Here is a 22,342-nt window from a genome sequence, read left to right on the forward strand (position 1 = left end):
ATCAACGTGACAGTCGCGTGGCAGAAATTTAGGCGTGGCTCAATCCAAGCCAACGGTATGAACCCTTGCCCTTGATATTAATTGCATCAAAGTAAATTTATTTATTATGATATTGACAACAGCGATCAGAGCCGTGGGAAAGCCACGCCCACCCAAGTGACCACTGGGTCGCGTCAGGAAGGCATGTGCTACGCCACCCTTGCGCCACGCCGCCACCGCTCACCGTCTTCCACCGTGCACCACTGATCACCAGCCCTGCGTCGGGGCTGCCGCAGTACATTCCAAGGCCCACAGCGCCAGTTGGCATCAAGCCACGAACCCAGCATTGCCGGCTGCAATGCATGGCACACTGTGTATGCGCAGCCTGTATTCTTCCCACCAGGAACAAGCATGCATGCCGGTACGTGCACCTCAAACGCATTCCAAACCCTAAACTCATCAATCCGTGTGAGTACGAGTGTGGTTACCAGGTGGTTCGCACGACCTAGCGTGCAGTCCCAAGCAAATCGGCATGGTCCCACCTCGGCCAACCAAGAGTGCCTTACGTCACCATTCCGGCCAGACCACTCGGTCCGCAGCGCACCCGTCATGTGCGTACGGCAACTGCTGACACCCTCGGTGAGCATCAGCTGCCGGGCGCCGCGGCGGGCGGCAGTGGTGCCGTCTCCGGGCCCACCTGCGCAGCGACCAGAGTGAAGCCCTCCGCCTCGGCGGCAGCGCGCAGCGCCTCGGCCTGCACACGAAAACCGGCGGGCAGGTCGTGCTGGGTACAAGCAGGCAGCTGCAATGGCGGCATGAGCGAGCACGCGTGATTGGAGTCGGAGCGACTGGATGCGGCGAGTGCAACAGCACCTGCACTGCCTGCCTAGCGGCGGCACCGCCGCACCGACCCACCTGCTGTGGGCCGTCCTTGCAGAATACCACCACTGCGCCGCCACTGCCTGTAGCGCACACACGTGTGGTGTGAACACAAGTCTGCGGCGTCGATCCATTGCAAGGCGTGTTCGCGTGTCCGGACACACGCCAACCCGTCTCATAATCACGTCCCACGCACTCGCCGTGTGCCCCCCAGCGATGGTGCCCACATACCTGTGAAGTTCACGCCGGCGCCAACCGACCTGCGGCGGCCAGTTGCACAGGGGCGCTCACAATATCCAGGTACACGCTCACACAATGCAAGAGTGGTTCGTCGCAGTGCCAGTGTGCCAGACCTCAAGCCGATGCAACCATGCCGTTGGGCAGCAAGTAGCTTTACGGCGCCCCCCAGCAGACACTCACTTGGCGAGCTCGACCATGCGCAGGTTGCGTGCGCCCAGCACATCGTCCCCGAAGAGCGCATGCCTGCATGCACCATGTACAGGGCAGTTAGGGCATGGCCGCGTGCAGTGTGGTGCGCGCGCATACCGGTACCAGGTGTGCCGGCCGCTGCAAAATGCGCCCGCATGCGGCGCGCCTGCAGCAGGTTGCCCATGTGCATCAATCTTTGCTCCATAGCCGGCCCCACCGCAGCCACTCATGACCACTAGTAGCAACCGCAAGGCGCGCAAGGCAACTGTGCCCTCGCACCTGAGGTCGAAGTTGGCGCACATGAGCTGCGCCAGCTGTGTGTCGCGTGTGTCGTCCCGCGGGCTGGCCATCAGCAGCTGCAGCCCCTCGTCGCCGCAAGCCGCCACCCGGGTCATGAGCGCCCGCACCTGGAGGTAGGGGGGAGGCGCAGTGGCGTGGGACAGCAGGAGGAGTGGAGGAAGGGAGGTGGGGAGGGAATGCGCAGCAGCATGGCGCGTCTATCCCAGGTCGGTTTGGCAAAAGATCAGGGTCTTTCTGGTGTGTTGTGGCGACATTGGGTGGTGCTTCCCATATCGATGCGGATGTGTGTAAAGATAAGACGAGTCACCCGAATGTGCGTGTGTCCCAAGTGCCCGCCAGCTGCAACAACAAGCCCAGCTCACCTCGGGGTCGCCGGCCAGCCATTTTGCTTTGACACCGCTGTGAACCTGGGATCAGGCAAAATAAGACAAAACAGAGTAAAGGGCGGCAGCGCGCTGGATGCCAGGGCACCGCTGGCGCATGTGCGTTTGGCCACAGCGTGAGCAGGCGCCGCCAGGCGCGGGGGACAGGTGCCCATACCCCAGATCGACACATATCCAACACACATAGTGTCGACCCTCCAGCATTGTCAGCAATTACATCACAGCTCTCGCCCTTGCGACATGATACGGCGACACATGCGCACCCGCGCGCACACCCACCTTGCCGCTCTCGCTCGGGTTCTCGCTGTACATGATGTACAGCGGGCGCGGCAGTAGCTCGGGGTCCAGGCGGCTGTAGCGGCCCGCGCCGCCGTGCGCCGCCATGTGCTCGGGGTCAAAGTCCATGAACACCACTCCGCCGTACACCTGACGACGGGTCGGGAACGAGGAGGGGCAGGCATGTGGGGGCCAGGCTGCCCATGGCAGTCCACGGCCTCTGCTCTCTCGTGCTACTTACCCACCCGCTGCACGCGTGTATGCGCCCCTCTACGAAACTCCTGACTGCCGAATTGCGGCATCAGTGGTACTACAGCCGAGGTTGCAGCACTCGCTGCCCAGCCCACAGCCCGCAACCACGCACCCGCGGCAAAGCGAAGCCAGGCACTTTCCCCCCGCACCTGCACCACTCTGTCCTGCAGCCCCGCCGCAATGCCCAGCTCGCCCGCCTCCACACCCAGCACCCAGCCAGGCCGCACCGCCGCCGGCAGCTGCGCCTCACTCAGCCCGTACCAGTCCGCCAAGCACTTGAGCGCTGTGGGTGCGGGGACCGCCAGTGGGTGCCGCCAGTGGGGTGGGCGATGGGCGGCAGCAAGGGCATGGGCGTGAGCAGGGCAGCGGGCCGACATACTAGAGCGCGTGCGAATGGGGCAGGTGCGTGTGCAGGCGCACAGCTGGGGGCGCACAGGTAAGGGCGTGCGATGATACGTACAGCTTATAGCATGCCCCAGCCTCGTGCGCAGGAAGGTTTGGGAATGTGGTGGGAGAGGAGGTCCCATCCACCAGGTCACCGACCCTCCCACCGGAGTATATGATGGCAGAGGAGCCGGAGAGCCCGGTCTGACGGGGGACGTCCGTGTCGTACGAGAGCGAGAAGCCCCGCTTCGTGGCAAGCGGGATCCCGTGTTGTTTGCAGTGCTCGCCGAAACGCTTGCAGGCAGCCTGCACACACACGTACGGGCATTTGACAAACGCCTGCAGTGTGACGCAGGCCCGGGCAAACCCTTGCAACCGCCTCCCTGGCCATCGCGCACCGAGCCGCCGGGCGCAATTGCCCAGCCGGCATCCCACGCCCCTCACCCCCATTGCGGCCCCAGGGCCTCACCAGCAGCAGCCGCACGCCGCCGTAGAGCCCCTCGGTGGCGGTGCGGGTGACCAGCTGCTCCAGGGACGGGTAGTCCGTGCTGTCGTACAGCGGGTGCGGCAAGATGCGGATGGCGGTGTCGGACGGATCGGCGGAGGGCGTGAGTGTCACCTGTCCGTCAGCCGAGGGTGGGGGTCAGCGGCATGTCGCCGCGACTGGTTTGGTCAGTTTGTGGAGCTGTGGTGTGCTGTGGTGACCGGCATTCGGCGGGGTGCCGGGCAGTGGGACCAGGCAACATTAGGCAACGATGCATACGCCATACTGTTGGAAACCACCATTAAAACCGCAGCAAGCTGCTGCTGAATTCCAAGCTTGTTGCTGTACCTGGGCCGAGAAGTTCTCCAGGGAGAAGGCGATAGTGCGGCCTGCAAGGGCGTCCAGAGGCAGCCGCAGAAAGCAAGTGATGATTCCTGGTGACAGGCAGCGTCGTACCACACCCCTGGTGGCACTTCAACATGGTCACTAGTACTCAGGTGCCCAAGGCAGCCATGCACTGCAAACGCGCGTGGCGCAGACTTGCCATAGTATTGGTCACTGGGGTTGCCAAACAGCCCCACCCGCGCAAACGTTCTGTGTGTGATGCTCGTCACCCCCTCTGCAGCTGTAGCCGCTGGCGATTGATCTGCCATGTGCACCTATCCTGCTGACGTCCCTTCACCCGGCTTCAGCGTGTTGGTCGGGAAACAAGACAGCCGTCCCAATAGTGACAATGACTTCTGCTCTGAGTACAAGATTAATATGTCATGCTTATAGCATTTCCTTTTGACCGCACAAATGGGCAATGTCACTGCGGAAAATTGGTGAAAGCAGCAAACTGCAAACTGCGAAGGTTTGCGGCGTAAGCTGACATACAAGTGCCTATAAAATTATTTATAAGTTTGCATATACCCTTGCATGGGCAAGCAACGCTGAAGAAAGTCAGATCCAAATCCAAAGGCACATGTCGGCACGCACCTGGGGAGGTGGGGCACTGGCCATCCTTGTGCAATCCAGTCGGGCAATCAAATCCTCTGAAGCGGGACCGACTGAATGGCTGTGTCGATTGCGTCCGCGTCCGCGTCCCTCCGGGATGGGGACAGGACGACAGGTCACAGGGGTCCGAGGGGTGTGAGCACACGAACGAGCACACCCATTAGTTACAGCCCACGAGCGCGACTACCCAAGTTCCCAAGCGCCCCGTCGACTGAGATTGTTCGTTCATTGTATGTTCCTGCTCACAGGACTGACAGGAGCCTGTGGTGCAAGAGTCATTCAGCACTCCCGTGGCCTCTCGTGGCCTGTCGTGGCCCGTGTGCAGCCAGTGGCAACCCTAATCAATGAAGTTACGGATTTGCAGCCGAAGACAACTCTGACAGAAACCCTGCATCGCAACACCGCCAGACGTCAGAACTGCTGGACGATGGTGTCTGCCTGCTGGCCCCAGCGCCCTGCATTTAAGTAGCAGGCTTGTTGGAAGCCCAAGCATCCTCACGCACCTCGTGAGGGGGGAAACACGTTCAGGTAATGCAGCTCGCATACGCTACGGTATCGTGCGTCGTGTCAGGTCCACTTGAACAACTAGAGCCACCTCATTGGCCATGCGCCTTGCATTGTTCTACAGTAGGTGTCAGGCTTCCATCAAAACACGTACATAGTACGACAAAAAGGCAGGGTAGGGGGTCCCGCCGTATAGAATGGTCCCGTCTAACGTACTCGCACATACCTGCCACAACGAACTTTCTTTTAGTTTAATACGAGGCACACGCACTGCCAATATGAAGGGGCCTATTCGTTGTCTTGCAGCGCATCTTGCAGACCCCTCAAACAACAGGAAAAGAATGGGTGCACAAAACTGGCTGACGTGTCCGACTGAACTGCCAGCGGAGCTTCTCTCCCTCTGCTCCTACCTGCCCCAGCATCTGCCAAGTGCCAAACCCGGTTCAATTGGATTACGGATAACTACTACTCCTCCCAGCCTTTCCTTCGACCACAGCCCCAGAACATGCAGTTATTGAGAGGCCTTGGGGATCACACCCATACCTGATCATGTCTTGTCACTTCTCGCTTCTGAAGCTACTACCCCGCCTGAATTTGCTTTGGGGCCGATGCATTGGCCTCGAGCATGTCATCCCCGCCCTAAACACACGCCGCCGCATGCACGGCGTGTCCACAGATACCACGGCACCAGTCTCGAGCCCTGGCACCTACCAGGAACAAGCCCGGGCCGGCAAGTATACTATGCAAGTTACTAAATGAATTGGTCGTATCGACTGCGACAGGCCTTACTGGGAGCTCAGGCCCACATGCTTAAAGCTACTCAAGCTCCACAGGACATTCGGCGTTAGCTACGTCAAACTTCAGGACACGCGTGCCCGCGTTCCATGCTTTGGCCCCGCCCCACTGCTATCGGGTGATTCGCCTCCACCAGCAACCACAGCACCGCTGAGAGCCGCAGTTGCACTGCCGGGAGGTGGCGCCCGGTTGGCGCCCAGGGCCTCCGGCGCGGCCTCCGCTGATGCGGGGATGCGCTTACTTGATGCCCGCCACGGCCAGAGCTGCCTTCAGCAATGCCGCGGACGGGATTGCGGCGGCGCCACCAGAGCCCTTCTCTTGGCTCAACTCCGAGATGCTTGCTGCCTGCTGCTGTCCCACATCAGCCGGCTCTTTGTAAGCACCACCGCCGCCAGGACAGCCGCCTCCCTTCGCAAGCTTAAACTGGAGCACGACCGGGGAAGAGCCTGTGCGCCGAGAGGCGCTGGTGCTGTCAGTGATCTTGCGACCAACATTGGTGGCGGCGGCATGGGCGCCTGCAACCGCGGCCGCGGCCACTGACGCAGTGGCGGCGGCGACGGCCGCACGTGACAGAGGGGAGGAAGGCGGGGTGCCGACGCTGACAGCAGCAGTGCCGCGGGCATGCGCACTGCTGGCAGCTGGCACGGTGACAACCCTGCTGGGCATGGACTGCACTGCATTGGCCTTCTCCTGGGCTGCGCCTAGGATTACCAGCTGGATAGCCGCGCATCCCGCCGAGGTGGCATCAGCAGAGCTGACGGCGGCGTCCGCGGCGGCCTGCTGCTGCCGCTGCAGCTGCAACTCCAGCTGCTGGCGGCGGCGCTGGTGCAGCAGCAGGCGCAGGTTGCGGGCCTCCGCAACCAGCGAGCCCTCCATGCGCCGAAGGCTCTCCTTGGCGCGCTGTGCAGCAACAGACATGTCAGTGCAAGTAACAGGTGTTAGTGAGGGCGGCGGGCGGATGCGGGGAATGGAGGAATACGGTCAGCAGCTGCGGGCGGTTACATAGTAGGTGTGCAACTGCCCGCTTGGTTGCCCGCTGCTCACCTGCACCCGCATCAGCCGGCTGGCCACCTCGCGCCCTTGCGCCAGCAACTCTCCCGTGCTGCGGCCGTTGTCTGCTAGTGGCGCCAGCTGCACGGCCGGTGGCGTCGGGGCCGCCGAGGCCTGGTTGGCAGCAGCAGGACTGGTCGCAACAGCCGACGGCTGCAGAGACAGGCGTCTTGTGTACGCCCCAGCGGTACCAGCCGCACCCTCCTCATATGCCACACCGGCCACGCGCTCCACGTGCGGGTGCTGATGCGGGTGGCGGCTCTGCGGGGACAGCCGCGCCGCGGTAATCTCAGTATTGCTGCCGCAGCCACGGAGCATCAGGTCAGCGAGCCGCCCTTCGAACTTGTTAGCGGCGGACACGCTCACCGCCCCCAGGTCCAGCACACAGCCCGCCGCCGCTCCAGCAGTGGCCACGGCCGCGGCCGCAGCGCCGCTGCCCATCATCACCTGCAGCCCCTTGGCGCTCGCCGCCACCATGACCCCTCCACCTGTGGCTTCTACTGCAGCCGCGGCCGCCGCCGCCGCCGCGGAAGGGCTGCCGGTGGCACGGGCCCCGCCGCTCGCGTGCACGCGGTGGCCAAGCGCAGCAGCGCTTGCAGCCGCCGCAGTAGCCGGCTGGCCCAGATGGCTCAGGTGGCGCGGGCCGCCGCCGCCCACATGCAGCAGCGCACCACCTTGCTGGTGCTGGTGCTGGTGCTGCTGGTACCTGAGGTCGTGGCCGCCGTTACGCCACTGGAGCCCGCCGCCGTGGTGATGCCGGCCGCTGCATAGGCTGGACGCCCGCTCGAGCATCTCCTCCACCAACATCATGTGCGCATGCTGCTTCTGCGCCTCTGCATCGTCATCACCGGCTGCGTTGCCAACGCCGTCGCAAACAGCGCCGCTGCACAAGTCCTGGGCACGCAGCGGCAGCTTAGACGTGGCTGCCGCCGCCGCCGCCGCCGCTGCCTGGCGGTCACCAGCGGCGGACACCATTCGGTTCAGCCGTGCAAAGCGCACGGGGCCGCCGCAATCATCGCCGCCGCTGCAGTCACCGTATGCGCTCATGCCCACGGCGGCTGCAGCGGCGTCCGCCTCCCCGACGTCCTCCGCCACGGCATCCCTGTCGTGGCCACGCGGGCTGCTGGTCGCGGCGGCGCCGGTGGCGACGGCAAGGGGCAGCCGGCGTGATGGGGTGCTGACGTAGCCACGGCTGGCTGCGCCATGGGCCCTGGCAGCCGCGACCGCCGCCACGGCAGCCCGCACCGCCGCCGGCGCCGAGTGGGGCGGGGCGGCGGGCGGGGTCGTGGCGGCTGTCAGCGGGGCATCGCTGGCGTCGCCACCCGCACGTGCGCCCAATGCGGCGCCTTCATCTCCATCCCCATCGCTACAGCTGTTGTCGTTGTTGTTGTTGTTATCCGCCATGGAACAACGGCGCTTGCCAAGCAGTGATGCACTGCTGCTGTTGACGCGGCTAACGCGGCGCTGCAGTTGCGGCTGCTGTTGCTGCTGCACTTGGGCGGCGTCCACTCCCAGGGGGACCGCACGTACGTCAGGCGACCCAGCCGCAGCAGTGGCAGCACCGCCACGTGCCCCTTCCTGCAGCTCCAGGCGGCCCCAGGTGCAGAATGAGAGCGCGACCATGTGTGGGCGCTGCTGCTGCTGCTGCTGCTGCTGCTGCTGGCTGTTGCCGCTGCTGTTGGCGGCGCCGCCTTTGCCGTCGCTTGTCGCGCCGGCAGCGACAGACGACGACAGACGAATTAGCGCGTCTGCGGCTGTTTCCAATAGCGCCTGGGGAGCCACAGGGAGGGCGGCTTGCAACGCGGGTGGTGAGGCCGCTGCTGCAGTGCGGGTGGCGGGGCTTCTGCCTTCATCGCGGGAACGCTGCTCTCCGCCGTCACCTCCGCCATCGCTGTCGCGCGGCGCCGTACCCGCGCCAGCCGCCGCGAGGCCGCTATGGGCCAGCGCTGGCCGGCTGGTGCTGCGCTTCATATGAGCAGTCGCAGTCGCAGTCGCAGTCGCAGTCGCAGTCGCAGCCGTGTCCGTGCGCCAGCACCCGCCTGCGTGGGGTACAGCTGCCCCGGCTGAAACGTTCGCAGTTTCGCAGCCGGGCTCGGAGCTGTCGGAGATGTCGTCCGCATACCGGTTACACGTTGCGGTGTCCATGTGTGTTACGCGGTGGCTCTCATATGCCAGCCTTCTTGTTACGCTCAGCTTAAGGCGCAGCGCCGACGCGTGTTGGCGCCGGAATGGCACCCGCACGGTCGAAGCGTGCGCGCCCGACATCCCGAAAGCTGGGACGTCGCCGAGCGGCGCGTACATATTCTCAGTTGGGTAAGTATCCATGTCCATCATCCTTTACGGATCCAGGGCGACCTGAAGCGAGCGTCAGAGGATATTAGCTGCGTGGCATGCGCCAACCAGGGTTATGGTGCCACAGGTAATGAACATTCATGGCTCTACATCTTGAGTCAGATTGGTCTCACCTGCAGGCCGTCTAGCAATTCAAGCGTTGGGCAAGGCTCGCGTCGTGGCGCCGAGACCCCAGCAGTTGAAACCAGTCAGTCGCAGGGAAAATCGTCAAAGTGGCAGCGCTAGTACGTGCATGGGCGTGTTATGATATACACACAAGGGCGCTGGGCTTCTGCTGCAGTTGCGCCGAGTCTGAAATGGTTTGCCTTATCTCATACGATGTGAAGTCGCGGTGTAGGTAGGTCCTGTTGAATGTTAGAGTGGCGTACACGTAACGCGAAGTGCCACACTAGGGGTATTGCTAACATGTCCGGGGCCATGGGACCGACCTTGCGAGCCGAGGGTATGCTTCGCGTCGTAACCCTCGGTTACTATCGCCTGTGCGAGTTTTGTCCCCGGCGCTCAAGAGACTTTGTGTATATCCCGTCTGCGCCTGCAAATTGTGCTGCGCTTCCGCTGACAGGTTACGCAGAACAGGTATGGGGCGCTTCAGCAGTAACTTCAGCTTTGAACTTTCGTCCAGGGTCCCCGCAACCCGCCTGCGTTTCTTGTGGGTTATGGGCCCTTTCATTGTCAGCCCCGCCCCGCGTGTGTGCGGCGCGTGCGGCCGTGGCGCACGATCGCGTCACCCGGCGAAGGAAGGTTGTGGGAAGGGGCCAGCTGTCCTCTCTAGAGAAATGTGGGCAGACGGATTTGCATGCCATAGCAGCAGCGAGCGTGCATGGAGGAGGCGTTTGGGTTTGGGGATATGTACTGATACCGTTATACGGAACGGGCGGGAATTGCACTGCCATGATCGTGCCCACGGCCTTGAGGTTCAGACCAGAATCCATAGCCGTTGCCGTGAACGTGACGCCATGTCACCAGTTTGCTGCGCAGCCTTGTCGTCCACATGGCGCTCTGGTGCCGTGCTGCTGTCTTGCTGGGCCTTGTAGCAGCGCTTCCTAGCACCCGCTGGCAGCGGTGGGCGAGCTGCTCAAGCCCACTGGCCAAGGGCGCAGGCAGGGCACCCATGCAGGGCACCTCTGGGCGAAGGGGCCCAGCCACCCAGGCTTGGAGCAGCGTAGAGCAGTGGCAGCACTCTGTCGCCGCGTGTCGCGCTTTGTGCCTTTGTCCCTCTCTTCGTGCATCACAAGACAGCTGAGGACCCTCCCCTGAGTTACCGGTAAGCAACCACCCATGTGGAGATGCACCCTGTGGGACCTCGCCAACCTGCCTGAACCCTGTCCCATCACACACCCATGTGGAGATGCACATGAGGAATGCCTGCCGCGCTCCTGCCACCTAGCCTGCTGATCCCTTGGCTGATCCATCACATACATGTACAGCTGGCGATCGCATCTGCTGCAAGCGTGCGGCATCATCACCTGGCGCTTGCGCTTAGGTTGCGATGGGGCGAGGCTTGGGCTTCCAGGTGCATTCGTGGTGCTGCGTGGCGTCAAGCGTCGGGTTGGTGGCGCGCCGTGGCGCCAGCCTTGCGTGCCGCCGTGGTCCTAGCTGCTTGCTACAGCAGCCTCACGCCTGATCAGGGCAGGCGCCTGACTGTATGGTATGGTAGCAAGAGTGGAAGCAAACGTCCAGCGCTACGAGTGTGGTCCCTTCACAATGGCTCGCACGGCGGACGGCGGCACCGTACCCATCCCATATGCGGGGCTTGTCCACCGGGTCCCATCGCGGGCATTGCGTCTGACACATCGCCAAACGTCGCCAAACGTCGCAATTCATGTCGCAAGGAAAACCCTGAAGTGACGCAGCAACAGACATCGACAACGTTTTGCTTCTCCTGAGGTGCCTTTCCAATCCTTCAAAACCCAACGCTGAAGCTGGCAACTGAGGTTAAATGACAGCTCAATAGGAAGTAATTAGTGATGGCACTTCCTGGCGATGCCCTGGCAATTATTTTCGGCAGCGTGAGGCACATTTGGGCCTGCGGGGCAGTCTGCTTTGGTACTTATGTGGATTTCATGGTTAACACGGCTCCTAGTGCCGTCGGTCCTCGGGTGTTGGGGTTGCGGCGGTGGGGCCCGGCGTGTCATGTCTCCTGCGTCGTGTCTTGGTGCTCTCCCCGCCGCTGCCAATGCTTCCCACTTGTGCACGTACAGGTCAACCTGCGCGACAGAGGCGCATGCCGGCTTGTGTGCAGGAGCTGGCGAGCGGCTGTGGATTCGCTCACAGTGCGAGTGCTGGAGCTGCGAAGCCCAGTGCTGGTCCCGGCGCTGCCGCGCTATCAACTCCTCCAACAGCTCACGCTGTCGGCCAGCCTCACCAGCAGCAGCTCAGACTTCTCAAAGGCGCTGGGGCTGCTGCCATGCCTGCCACATCTGGCAGGGCTCTGCCTCATCTTCGCCTCGCCCGCGGCTGTGAAGCTGCCTGCGTCGCTCCAGGCGCTCACACGCCTCACAAGCTTGGCCGTGCACGCGCAGCCACGGCAGGGCCCCCTGCAAGGGCTGGGTCAGACGGGGCTAAGCCTGGTAGCGGGACCAACTGGGCCTGACGGCCTGGGTGGAGACCTGGAGGCGAGCGCAGGCGGAGATGGCTTTGGGATTGCTGGCGGCAGCGGTGTCGCAACAGCAGAGGGCGGTCGCGCACTGCCGCCTCCCCGGCTGCCACCTGTGCCGCAGCATCTGCAGCAGCGGCCGCAGCCGCAGCACCAGGGACCGGTCCTGTCGGGCGCTGTCGCAGCGGCGGCTGCATTCGCGGCTGCGGCGGCCTCATTCGGGCGCCAGGACAGCGGCGGCGGCGGCATCGGGCGGAGCGGTGTGGCCTCTGCCGCCGCGGTGCGGGTCGCGCCACCCGGCCTGATTGCCCTGCTGCTGTCGCTGCCGTACCTCTCATCTGTGGAGCTACTGCACGTGGCCGTGTCAGCCACGGACGTACTTTCTGCGATCCGGCATGCAGCTGCTACAGCCTCAGCAAGTGCTACAGCCTTGGGCGAGGCACGGGGCGCGCAGCGGGCGCCGGCTGGCGCCCCGGCGTCGTCGGGTGTTCCGGGGTGCTGCAGCGGCGGTCTGCGGCGGCTGGTGCTGGTGGGCAGCGGCATCAACGTCATGGGCGTGGGGGCGCCGGCCGCGGCGCTGCAGCTGGCGCAACTAGAGGTGGGCGGGTTGGAGCGAGTGCACTTGCGTTTCGATTTCCAATTTGTGTTCGCTCGACAGGCGCAAGGACACGATGGAAGCCGGGTTGGGGAGGGGGCGGCGCTGCCGCCATGCGTGTCACGCGTGCCGGCATGCCGCGCCCGGGCCTTGCCCACCCGGGCTCCCCTAAATCAGGCAGCCAGCGGCAACTTAGCCATGAAGGTTATGGCAGAGCCGGCGCGACGCATTGAGCATGTGTGGGTCTGGGTCAGGCGCCGCGCGACCCGCCCGACTGGGCGCTCGGTTTACCCTTCCATTGGTACACCTAGTCCGGGGGTGCTGCAGAAGTCCAGAGGCGCGACTATTGTGCTTGCGTCGCTCACACGTGCGCAGGTGCTCACGATGGATAGCTGCACGGGGGCGGATGAGCTGGTGCCGCTGCTGCCGCTGCTGACACGGCTCAAGGTGGGGCACTGAGGAGTGAGGAGCACACTTTGCCGTATGCGGTGCCGTGTGCAGCCACGGCTTTCAATCACTCGGCCGGTCGAGACATGCTGGGGTTTGACCGGTTCGGAACTACCGCCGGCGCTACTACAAGTATGCGCGTCACTAATTGTGGCCGCCTCACACTTCGCCGCACCCGCGCAGCACCTTTCCCTGTCAGGAATGGACTACGCCTGGGCTGCCGCCGCCGGCTACACGCGCCGCGCTGGATTCAACTCCGCCAATAACCTGCACGACCAGGGCGGTGCTGGTGGCGGCGGCGGGTTGGGCGGGCTGGGGAATGGCGGCCTCGCCGGTATGCTCGGCGGCGGCGGTGCCGGAGGGATTGAGGGGGACGAGGAGGAGGAGGAGGCCCTGGCAGAGCTGGAAATGTTGGAGGCAGCGGCAGCAGCGGCAGCGGGGGACGGACGGGCAGCAGCAGAGGCGGAGGCGGCAGCAGGGCCCGGGCCTCACATGGCTGCGGCGGTGGCGGCGGCTGCAGCCACTGCGGCTGCGGCTGCGGCGGGCGCGAATGCGGCCATGGCACTTGGTCCAGGCGGAGTGGACGGCGGCGCAGGCGCTGCAGCGGGAGGAGAAGGTGATGCGGGGTCACGACGGCGGCGGCTGGCGGCGGCGCGGCGGCCGCTGGGCTTCCTGCAGCGGCTGCCGCGGCTGTGCAGCCTGAGTCTCGGCGGCGCCTTCCTACGGACCCTGCCCAGGTGAGAGTGGCCATGGCGGGCTGCGTGGACAACCTCCACAACTACTTGTCCACGCGGCTGGGTTTGGTTGGGCACACGGCGATAACGAACTTGGCCGGCAGCTGCCGGGAGGCGGCAAAGGTCCGGCGAAGGGGGTTGTGCGAGGATGTCAGGGCACCCTACTTGAGGGCCGGCCACCCTGCCAGCCACCTAACGAGCGCAAACGCCGTGGCTGTGGTTCCGGCGACTGGCTGTCTGCTAACTGTTCATGCCATTTGCTATGTTAGGAAGCCAAAACCGCCCGCTCTTGGCAGCACGTGCGGGGGCGCAAGTTCTTGCCTCATTGCCCCCACCAGACGTCGTACTGACTCCCACCCCTGCTTCCCCGCATCCGACCGGTGGCCGCATGCGGCACATGTGTATGTGTGCGTGCAGTCGCGAGCTGGTGGGGCTGACCGGACTCACAGCACTGGACCTGTCGGGAAATGGCATCGATGACCTGCCCTACGGTGCGTGTGCTGCGTTGTTTCTGTGTCGCATACGAGTGGTTAGGGGGTGTATGGGCGGCTGGGGCAGAGCGAACGAATCCAGCGCCATAGCGCCACAGGGGGCCATTCTACTGCTGCTGATGGGAAATCCCCGGTGCTCTGTGTGTATGTGTGTGTGTGTGTGTGCATATGTGCGTGTATGTATGCTCAAGGGGGATCTGCCACCCGCCTTGCACCCACACCAACGCATCCCCCCTCCTCCGCCTACTCCCCTTCTGCTCCTCGTCCTGCTCCTCCTCCTGCTGCTGCTGCTGGCCCTGCTGCTGCCCCAGGCCTGGTGTCTCTGCCCTCTCTGCGGCGGCTGGACTGCTCCCACAACCAACTGGTGGCGCTGCCAGGCTGGGTCACGGCCATGCAGGTGACACTGTGTGCGCGCGCGCGTGTGTGTGTGTGTGTGTGTGTGTGTGTGTGTGTGTGTGTGCGTGTATCTATGGCAGGGAGACCATCTACAGGGACTGCTGCGTCATACACGCGTCTAGGCACGACACGACCCTTGAGCACCCCTGGATTTCGCCCCGCTGTTACAACCGTTCACCCACGCCGTACTCTGCCATCCCCACATGCATTTCTGGGTCAGGTCTAATGCATTTCTGGGTCGGGCGACGATTCCTTGACTATTGGGACCTATTCCTTTGGGCTCGGGCAAATAACCCCCACCACCGCCCTAACACGCTTGCAGGCGCTCACGTCTCTGATAGTACACCACAACTCACTGGTGGGTGCCTGTGGCGTGGGCTCCAGTGCTTTCTGACAGCCCCGCCACCCTGCCTCCATCGCGATTCACCGCCCGGCTTCTCTAGGCTCACTCTGTGGGCTTTGGGGCTCGTGCTTTCAGTTGCCCCGACGCAGCCCCCACGACCTGCAAACTGCGCAGCATCCAGACGCGCCCGCACCTGTGCCCGTGCCGCCACCGCTCCGCCCTTCCCACCCCGCGGTCTAATCCCACGCCTTCTCCTCCCCTATCAAGTCCACTAAACCCCCCTTCCCGCGTGTCCGTGGACAGGAGCGCTTCCCCGTGTTGCTGTACGACATGACCTGCCTGCAGCACCTGGCCATCGGCCACAACCGCATCAGCTGGTGGTGGGTGCGGGGCAGCCGCCGTGCAGGGGCGGGGGGTTGAAAATACCAGCCCGAGGGGCATGGAGTGTGGGGTGCCGGGGGCGAGGAGCGGCAGGCTGTGATTCCAGGAGTGAACCGGGGACTCGCGATCCGGGGGGGGGCGGCCAGGCGCCTGCCTCCAGCTGCTGGCAAGCCCGGGTGTCCCCCAGCACTCGCAGCGCAGCACGGGCTGCCACGTGACGTGCACATGAACACACACGTGTGTGTATGCGTATGTCGCAGCCAGCGCTGCCGCTGCCCCCACGGCGTGGTCTTGGCTTGCAAGGTCGCCCTCCCCGCTCACACTCAAACAAACACACACACACACACACACACACACACACAGGCCAGTGGAGTCGCTCATGCCGCGGACCCCGCCCGCTGGCCTGCACCCGGACGCCGCCGCCGCCGCTCCTGGTGGCGCCGCCGCCGCGCCACTTCCGGCGGAGCCGCCGCCGGCGCCGCAGGCGCAGGCGCAGCCGCACGCCCCCGCTGCGCGCCCGGCTACTCCGCTGTCGCCGCCGCCCCAGCCGTTGTGCTACATGACGTCATTGGACATGTCGCACAACCGGCTGTTTGGGCTGCCGGGCGGGCTGGCGGCGGGCGCCTTGGGCCGCTCGCTGCGCTGTCTGCGGCTGCGCGACAGCCTCAGCGGGCTGGACGGCACGGGCGCGGCTCGGGCCATGGCGCTGCTGGCGGGCGTGAGGGACCTGCGAGAGGTGCGCGCGGGGGAGAGGGGGGGACTGGAGCATCGTGTGTGCGCAATGGCGGGGGGGTGCGTGTACCACGTGCAGCAGTGCAAGGTAGGCAGCGCTACCTGCAGGCTGGCAGCTGCCGGCGGTGTTGCGTGGTGGGCTGCGGCCCGCCGCACCCGCTGCGGCCTCACTCACCCACTGCTTTGCGCCCCGCCCCGCCCCGCCACGCCACGCCCCTCCCCCCGTGCAGCTGGACCTGTCCTCCAACCACCTGGACCAGCACTGCATAGTGCCGCTGTCGGAGCTGCGCAGCCTGCAGCGGCTGTGGCTGTCGGACAACGCACTGGAGGCGAGCGCGTGGGCGCGAGGGCGGGCGCCGGGCCGGTAGCAGGGGGGGTTGGAGGCCCGGCATGGCGTCCACGCGTCACACGCCACACACGGGGTCGTCATCCAATGTGTGACAGGTGCAGCTCAGTCCGCCAAATTCACATGCTTCAAGGGCCCCGGCGGCCTGGCTGCCTAGGGCCTGCCGAACTCCCGAACCAAACCCCACGGCACCATCCCTGGGCTCCCCTTTGCTTTGCAGGAGCTCCCCCTGGGCCTGGCGCACCTCAGTGACCTGCGGCTGCTCAGCCTGAGAGCCAACCGCTTCACCGATGTGCGTGGCAACCGGGGTGGTGTGACTGGGGCTGTGTGGGCTGTGTGATTGCGGGTGGGCAGCTGGCAGGTGGTGCCGCTGGCGGCGAGGTTGGATCGCAGCCAGCGGCAGCCCAGGCCGCGCTGCTGTGTTGCGTGTCACATGGGTTGGGGCTACGGAGCCCGTGCGTTTGATTCACTTTGATTGAGCATTTATGCCTTTGACTCGCCTGCTACGCAGGTGCCGGTGTGCTTGCGCTGGATGTCTGCTCTCGAGGCCCTGTGAGTTCGGGAGGCGGCACGGCCGCAAAGCCGTGGCGCCGCAGGGCCCAGTCCTGTCAGCAAACGTCGTGCACGGCTCCCCCTTACCCTGTTGGCTGGTGTTACACCTCTCTTCCCCAGCTACGAAACCCTGTCGACAGGCTCTTGACTTCCTCTGAAACATGCGCGCCCGCGGGTGTGTGTGTATGGCACTCCACAGGGACTTGTCCTGCAACCGGCTGACAGAGCTTCCTGCCTGGATGGGTGGGCTGAGCGCCGCGCCTGCGCCTGCACCCCAAGCACCGCACCACCAGCAGCACCAGCAACAGCAACAGCAACAGCATCAGCACCAGCAGCAGCACTGGGAGGCGAACCACACCAAGGTCCCACACGGCAGCTGCATGGGGGCTGCTGGTGCCGGGTTGGGGGCGCCGCCTGGCAACAGGCCCGGCGTGCCAGGAGGCTCTTGCTCCGCCGCTGATGACGGCTGGGTGTGTCGCTGCTGGCCACCCGAAGACACACTCCCTGCCAGCCGCGTAGACGGCTGCAAACAGCAGAAGCAGGAGCACGACCTGGACGATGGAACCTTGCCCGGCAGCGCAGGCCTTCGTCGCAGCGTTGACGCGGGGCCTCGGGCGGTGGGCGACGCCATGGGTGAAGGGGAGCGGTGGCGCCAGCCTGCTGCTGCGGGCAGCGGGCCGCGCGGGGAGGCGCAGTACTGCGAGGCGGGACTGGAGGGGCTGCGCTGGCTGGACGTGTCGCAGCAGTATGCGGTGGTGGTCAGGGAGAGCGGCGTGCCGCACGTACCGCCGCGGCTGGTGGGTCGGCGGCCGCGGGCACGGCGGGTGGGGGAAGGGAAGCACAGGGTTGTGTGGCAGAGTGTGCTTGCAGTTGGCGGGATTGCGGCAGTGGCGGTGGGGCCCAGGAGTGCTCGTGGCGCCCCATGCAGCAGTGGTCTGTCAGCGTGCCGGTCGCGCAAGACGCTCCTGACCTGCGGCCTGCGTAGGACCACACCACCGCGCCGGGCTCCCATACCGCGCATGCGCTGCCGTCTGATGCCTTGTGGCCGCTCGCTGTCACCGCGCAGGAGGTCCAGCCACCGCACTGCCTGTACGGGCCACTCCAGGTGGGTTCCACGCCACATCCCCTCCCGCTGTCCTGTTTCCTTACCCTTCCTCCGGGCCCTTCCTCCCGCTGCTCCTCACTCGCTTCCTCCTCCCCTGCTGCTCCCCTCATGCTCCCCTGCTGCTCCCCTGCTGCTCCCCTGCTGCTCCCCTCCTCCCGGGCCGCCAGGGCGACCTGCCGACTGAGCTGCTGCGGCTGCCGCGGCTGCGCACCCTGGTGCTGCAGCGGCACCCGCTGCTGGCGCGCAGCGCTGTGCTGCGGAAGCTGCAGGTGGGGCCGGCCCGCCGCCAGGCGCGCGATCGGCGTGCCCAGAGAGGGAAGCGGTTCGTGAGGGCAGACCCCACACGCGTGTGTGCTGGCATGCCGGCCCCAGCACTGGTCTTATGGGAGCGGGTTGGCGCTGCGGGTTGGCAGCGGTACTGTGACCGGACGCATTGCGACCTTTGCACCGCGTGGCAACGCTTGCTGATGTGCGTGTCGAGGCCGCCTCACCCCGATGTCGCTTGCCCCGCCCTTCGACAGGCCCGTGGAGTGGAGGTGGTGCATCCGCGCCCGCTGCGCATTGAGGCCCTGCCCGGAGCCGCCGCAGCCGCCTTCACCACCGCAGCCGCTGCCGGCGGCGTCCTCTTCCCCGCTGCCTTCCACGGCCGCCTGATGCTGCCCGGCGCGCCCGGCGGGCCAGACGCGGCGGTGCGCTCCGCCGCCGCGGCGGCGGCGGCAGCTGCTCGCGCCGCCGCTGCGGACCCGCAGCAGGTTCAGGCCGCGGCGGCGGCGGCGGCGCTTGCTGCCATGCCACGTGGTCTGGGCGCTCGCGTGTCGCTGCTGCTTCTGGGTATGGTGATGCTGATGCCGCTGTGCACGGCGGGGCTGTGCTCAGCGTTGGGTCTGCCGCCGCCGCCACACGTGGTGAGCGCCTCAGCGGGCTCGTCTGCGCCTTAACCGCTGGCTCTGGGGACGGCGCGCCCAATGCGCGTGCGCAATCGGTGACCTGTGGCGCGCAGCTGCCTTGCCTGGGAGGTAGAAGCCTGAAGCTCGACTCGTGCTGATGCCCGCGCCCTGCAGGTGATGCTGGTGCTTGTGGCGCTGGCAGTGCGGCTGGCGCTGGTGGCACTGGGTATGTCGCGGGCGGCGGAGGCGCGGAGGCGGAGGCAGCGCGCGGTGGCCGTGGCCGCGGCGGCGGCAGTGCCGCCCATGCCGGGCGTGGGTCCTGCGGCCGGGCCGGCTGTGGGGCTTGCACAGCAGTACTACTTCTAGCGCAGAGGTGCACACCGTGGGTGCACACGTGGCGGCGGCTTGCTTTAAGGCGGAGTCGCAGGGCGCGTAACTGCAAATACGCGGCGTGGACATGTTGTGGGGGATATTGTACATTGCCACTGAATCCCGTCTGTCGGGTCACTGGGTCCGTGCGCATCATCTAAGGCCAGGTGCCCAGGCCGGTCCCTGCAGCTCTGCCTACACATCATCACCACATTAAAAGCCAGCCTGCGAGCCCTGTGTCTGGCCCACCCTATGCGCCTCGATTCCGTATGCCTTCCTGCCGCCGCCGCCGCCCCCGCCACCTCAGCCCTCTGGTGATATCGCCTGGCCGGGCGCCCCGAGCGTGAGGATTGCGCGTCAGCAAACTCTGTGAGCCAGCCAGCGCGATCACCGGCAGCAACCGCGAACCCACTCTGCGACTCTTGCCCTGACATCGTCACTGACAACATCAGCGCCCCGGGCTCCCGCTGCGCAGCCTGCGCTGCCAGCAAGAGCCCCCTTTGTGGGCCGGGATTCTAGCCATCACACTCGGGACCATGCTTCTCACCACCCTCTGCTCTTGCTTATACGAGGAACTCAACAGTCCAGCAACAGCACGGTAGTTTGTACGCCTCAAGCAAAGGAAGCACCAAGCGCCATGGCAACCTTAATTAGCAGACCGTTTGAGTTGACTGTCAAGGCACGTGCACTGCAAAAACGAGCTTCCCTGTTTGTTGGCCCTGCCACGCACTGCACCTACACACTTGCAACCTCACAGCATCCTGCAATTGTGTAGCACAATCATTAATTCATCAGTTCACACAGACTCTCCTCTGGCCACTGCGCCTGCACCTGCGCGTCGGCAGCCAGCCACTCGTCTACCCGCGTCGTTTACCCGCACGCCCACACCACACCGTCTTACACCACACAAGCCCTCCCACTTCCGCTGCATCTCGGCGCGCCCTCCGTCTCACTGCTGCGCCACCTGCTGCTCCTTGAGCTTGTGCTGCGCCTCCGCGTACTTCCCAACCGCCTGCGGGCATACGGTACATCATGGCGCATGGGAGCACGGTTAGCATGATCAGCGCCCCCAATGGCAATCCTCATGCGAGCAGCCCCGAAACGGGCTAGAAGCACCCGGCCACGCAGCACCGTGCACTGTCCGCAAGCGCCCGTGTTTCACTCCAACACCTTCATCATCTCCTAGCCAGCCAGCCCCCCAGCCAGCCCCCAGCCAGGCCTGCATGACCGCCGCCTCTCCGCGGCGCGGCCTCCGCCGCCGCCGCCGCTTCCCACGCCCCTGCCGCCTCACCTCCAGGTTGCGCACCACCTCGTTCTCTATCCGCCCCTGGATAAGCGCCACCGGCAGCCAGGCCTGCGGCTTGACGAACAGCGCGTAGCTCAGCAGCGTGGTGGCCTCGCCGGTCTGCTGCATGCGCCAGACGCCGCGGAAGGCCTGTAGTAGTCATTCGCGAGTGGGCAAATGCGGATTCCGGGCATGGCTAGTCAGGACACGGCGACGTCGGCGTGGTGCAGCGTTCGAGGGAGAGGGGGGAGGCAGGCAGCTGAGAGCGGGGCCACCGCACTCAGTACGGACACGCAGCAGAGTCAGCCAACGGAATCATGGCCACGCCTTGCGCAGTCGCAAGCAGCCAAACCCGCCCTTCACGCCCCACCGCACGCCTGCTGCCTGCTGTGGTTGGTATGGGCATCGCAGCGCTAACCATTCACCAATCATGGTGCATCCACGTCCCCCCCCACCCCACCCGCTGTCACAGACCCCATGTCTCCAGGCTCTGCAGCGTGCCCGCGCGGTGGGCATTGCTCTCTTGCCGAGCATGTTCGGTGCCACTTGCTGACAACCAACACGCGGCCGGTGTTACCCCTTCCCCTCGCGCCCGCCCTGACGCCCCCTTTCCTACCCCACAACTCACCGCTTCCGCGTCTCGCCATGACTGGACTCAGCCTCCAAACCATACACACACACACAGGTTTCCTTCCTTGCACTCACACACACGCCGCCCGCCCCTGCAGCCTCTCCGTCCACACCTGGAAGTCTCCCTCCACCAGCTCAAACGTGATGTCGGAGCTGCTCACGCCCGGCGCCGAGGTGAGCGGGTACGGAAACAGCGCCTCCACGGACGCCAGCTCCGACGCAGATGGCGGCGCCAAGTCGACACTGCCGCCGGGGCTGCTGCTGCTGGAGCCCGAGGCGGCGGAGCCCAGCTGCGCGGCGGGCGCCGGCGTCATGAGCGCCTCCGGCAGGCCGCCGTTCTGGTGCTCGCAGCAGCGCAGCGTCACGGCGGCGCTGAACTTGACGCCCATGGCCACGTCCTGAGCGCCCACCTGGTGGCGAGAGGCGCGCAGGGAGGGGGGCATGGAGGGCGGCAGGGAGGGGTGGCTGTCGGTTCGACGGGCCCTCGGGCGGCGCAGCAGCAGTTGGGCACGGCGCCCATAAAAGCGCTGTGGGCAGCAGTCTGGGTTGCCATGAGCGGCGGCTAAAGCCAGGTTGGGCACAGCAGCTGAACTCGGTCTAGGGGTGAGCGCTCGGCCGCTCCTGTGCAGCCGGCACGCGGCGTGTCCGTGCGGCCAGGTCGTGTTGGCGGCGCCTGACGCAACCACGTGCTGTAACCCCCGCCCCCGATTGCTACTCGCAGCACAACGCCGGGGCCCCACCTGATATAGCACCGCTGTCCTCCCGCCGCGCTCAAGGCAGCGGTTCTCCACCAGGCTGGGAATGAACTTGCCCAGGTTGTCATAGTCCGACAGCGCCAACCACACCGCGCTCTTGGGCGTGGCTATGGACACTGCCGCAAAGATGCGCCGGCTGTTCCAGCTCGTTTTCTCCACGTCAATTCGCACGCCTGCGGGCGCGACGGGGGCGCGGGGGCGTCAGCGCTGGGCGAGGCTTAGCTCGCCACTCGATTGGGCTGACGCTGTAGGGTCTCCACCCCAATGGTCGCAGGCCGCACTCCATCAGGCGCCGATAAGCGGCGCACCATTACGCTTGTGCAGGAAAGCACCTACCAGAGCAGACGCACGTACCTGACGTTGCTTGCGCGCGGACGACTGTGCAAGTGGGCACCGCAACCCTGCGCCCGCGCAAGCTAGTGGAACGCTCCGCAGCGTGGCCTCTGCATCCTAGCTTTTGCGAGCTCTGGCGCAGCGCGCTCATGACTAGCGATGCTTTACGCTGCTGTGCTGTAGGCGGGAACACTCGTCTTTGCAGGATAGCTTATCGGTTCGCAGGGGTTTTCTAGTTCCACGGAGCGGTGTGCAATACTATTACAAGTGTCCCCTGGGGAAGGGCATGCGCACTGGCGCAA

The 22,342-nt window shown here is 65.4% G+C and overlaps 4 protein-coding genes across 4 annotated transcripts; 1 reads left to right on the plus strand and 3 right to left on the minus strand.

The window, feature by feature from the left end:
* Window positions 1–10: 10 nt before the first annotated feature.
* On the minus strand, window positions 11–4,249 carry CHLRE_02g107600v5 (uncharacterized protein). The gene is made up of 12 exons (XM_043059827.1): window positions 3,911–4,249; window positions 3,715–3,755; window positions 3,352–3,501; window positions 3,050–3,188; window positions 2,648–2,781; window positions 2,250–2,396; window positions 1,950–1,994; window positions 1,567–1,694; window positions 1,279–1,341; window positions 1,090–1,118; window positions 895–941; window positions 11–733 (listed from the first exon to the last, which is right to left on the minus strand). Exons 1-12 carry the CDS (start codon window positions 4,017–4,019, stop codon window positions 626–628), a joined length of 1,140 nt encoding a protein of 379 aa, XP_042927461.1. The 5' UTR covers window positions 4,020–4,249; the 3' UTR covers window positions 11–625.
* A 265-nt stretch (window positions 4,250–4,514) lies between these two features.
* On the minus strand, window positions 4,515–9,626 carry CHLRE_02g107650v5 (uncharacterized protein). Its single transcript, XM_043059828.1, has 3 exons — window positions 9,177–9,626; window positions 6,706–9,066; window positions 4,515–6,561 (listed from the first exon to the last, which is right to left on the minus strand). Exons 2-3 carry the CDS (start codon window positions 9,043–9,045, stop codon window positions 5,899–5,901), a joined length of 3,003 nt encoding a protein of 1,000 aa, XP_042927462.1. The 5' UTR covers window positions 9,046–9,066; window positions 9,177–9,626; the 3' UTR covers window positions 4,515–5,898.
* Window positions 9,627–10,846: 1,220 nt separating this feature from the next.
* CHLRE_02g107700v5 (uncharacterized protein) lies at window positions 10,847–19,128 on the plus strand. The gene is made up of 17 exons (XM_043059829.1): window positions 10,847–11,072; window positions 11,265–12,257; window positions 12,630–12,701; window positions 12,885–13,438; window positions 13,853–13,926; window positions 14,238–14,323; window positions 14,645–14,680; window positions 14,969–15,045; window positions 15,410–15,782; window positions 16,009–16,107; window positions 16,345–16,416; window positions 16,636–16,676; window positions 16,876–17,473; window positions 17,743–17,781; window positions 17,949–18,050; window positions 18,303–18,686; window positions 18,843–19,128. Exons 1-17 carry the CDS (start codon window positions 11,031–11,033, stop codon window positions 19,032–19,034), a joined length of 3,834 nt encoding a protein of 1,277 aa, XP_042927463.1. The 5' UTR covers window positions 10,847–11,030; the 3' UTR covers window positions 19,035–19,128.
* Window position 19,129: 1 nt separating this feature from the next.
* Window positions 19,130–22,276, minus strand: CHLRE_02g107750v5 (uncharacterized protein). The gene is made up of 5 exons (XM_043059830.1): window positions 22,062–22,276; window positions 21,693–21,880; window positions 21,066–21,362; window positions 20,329–20,472; window positions 19,130–20,049 (listed from the first exon to the last, which is right to left on the minus strand). Exons 1-5 carry the CDS (start codon window positions 22,189–22,191, stop codon window positions 19,987–19,989), a joined length of 822 nt encoding a protein of 273 aa, XP_042927464.1. The 5' UTR covers window positions 22,192–22,276; the 3' UTR covers window positions 19,130–19,986.
* Window positions 22,277–22,342: the final 66 nt, after the last annotated feature.

This window comes from Chlamydomonas reinhardtii, chromosome 2, assembly GCF_000002595.2.
Source record: "Chlamydomonas reinhardtii strain CC-503 cw92 mt+ chromosome 2, whole genome shotgun sequence".
In the NCBI taxonomy this organism is placed as follows: Eukaryota; Viridiplantae; Chlorophyta; class Chlorophyceae; order Chlamydomonadales; family Chlamydomonadaceae; genus Chlamydomonas; species Chlamydomonas reinhardtii.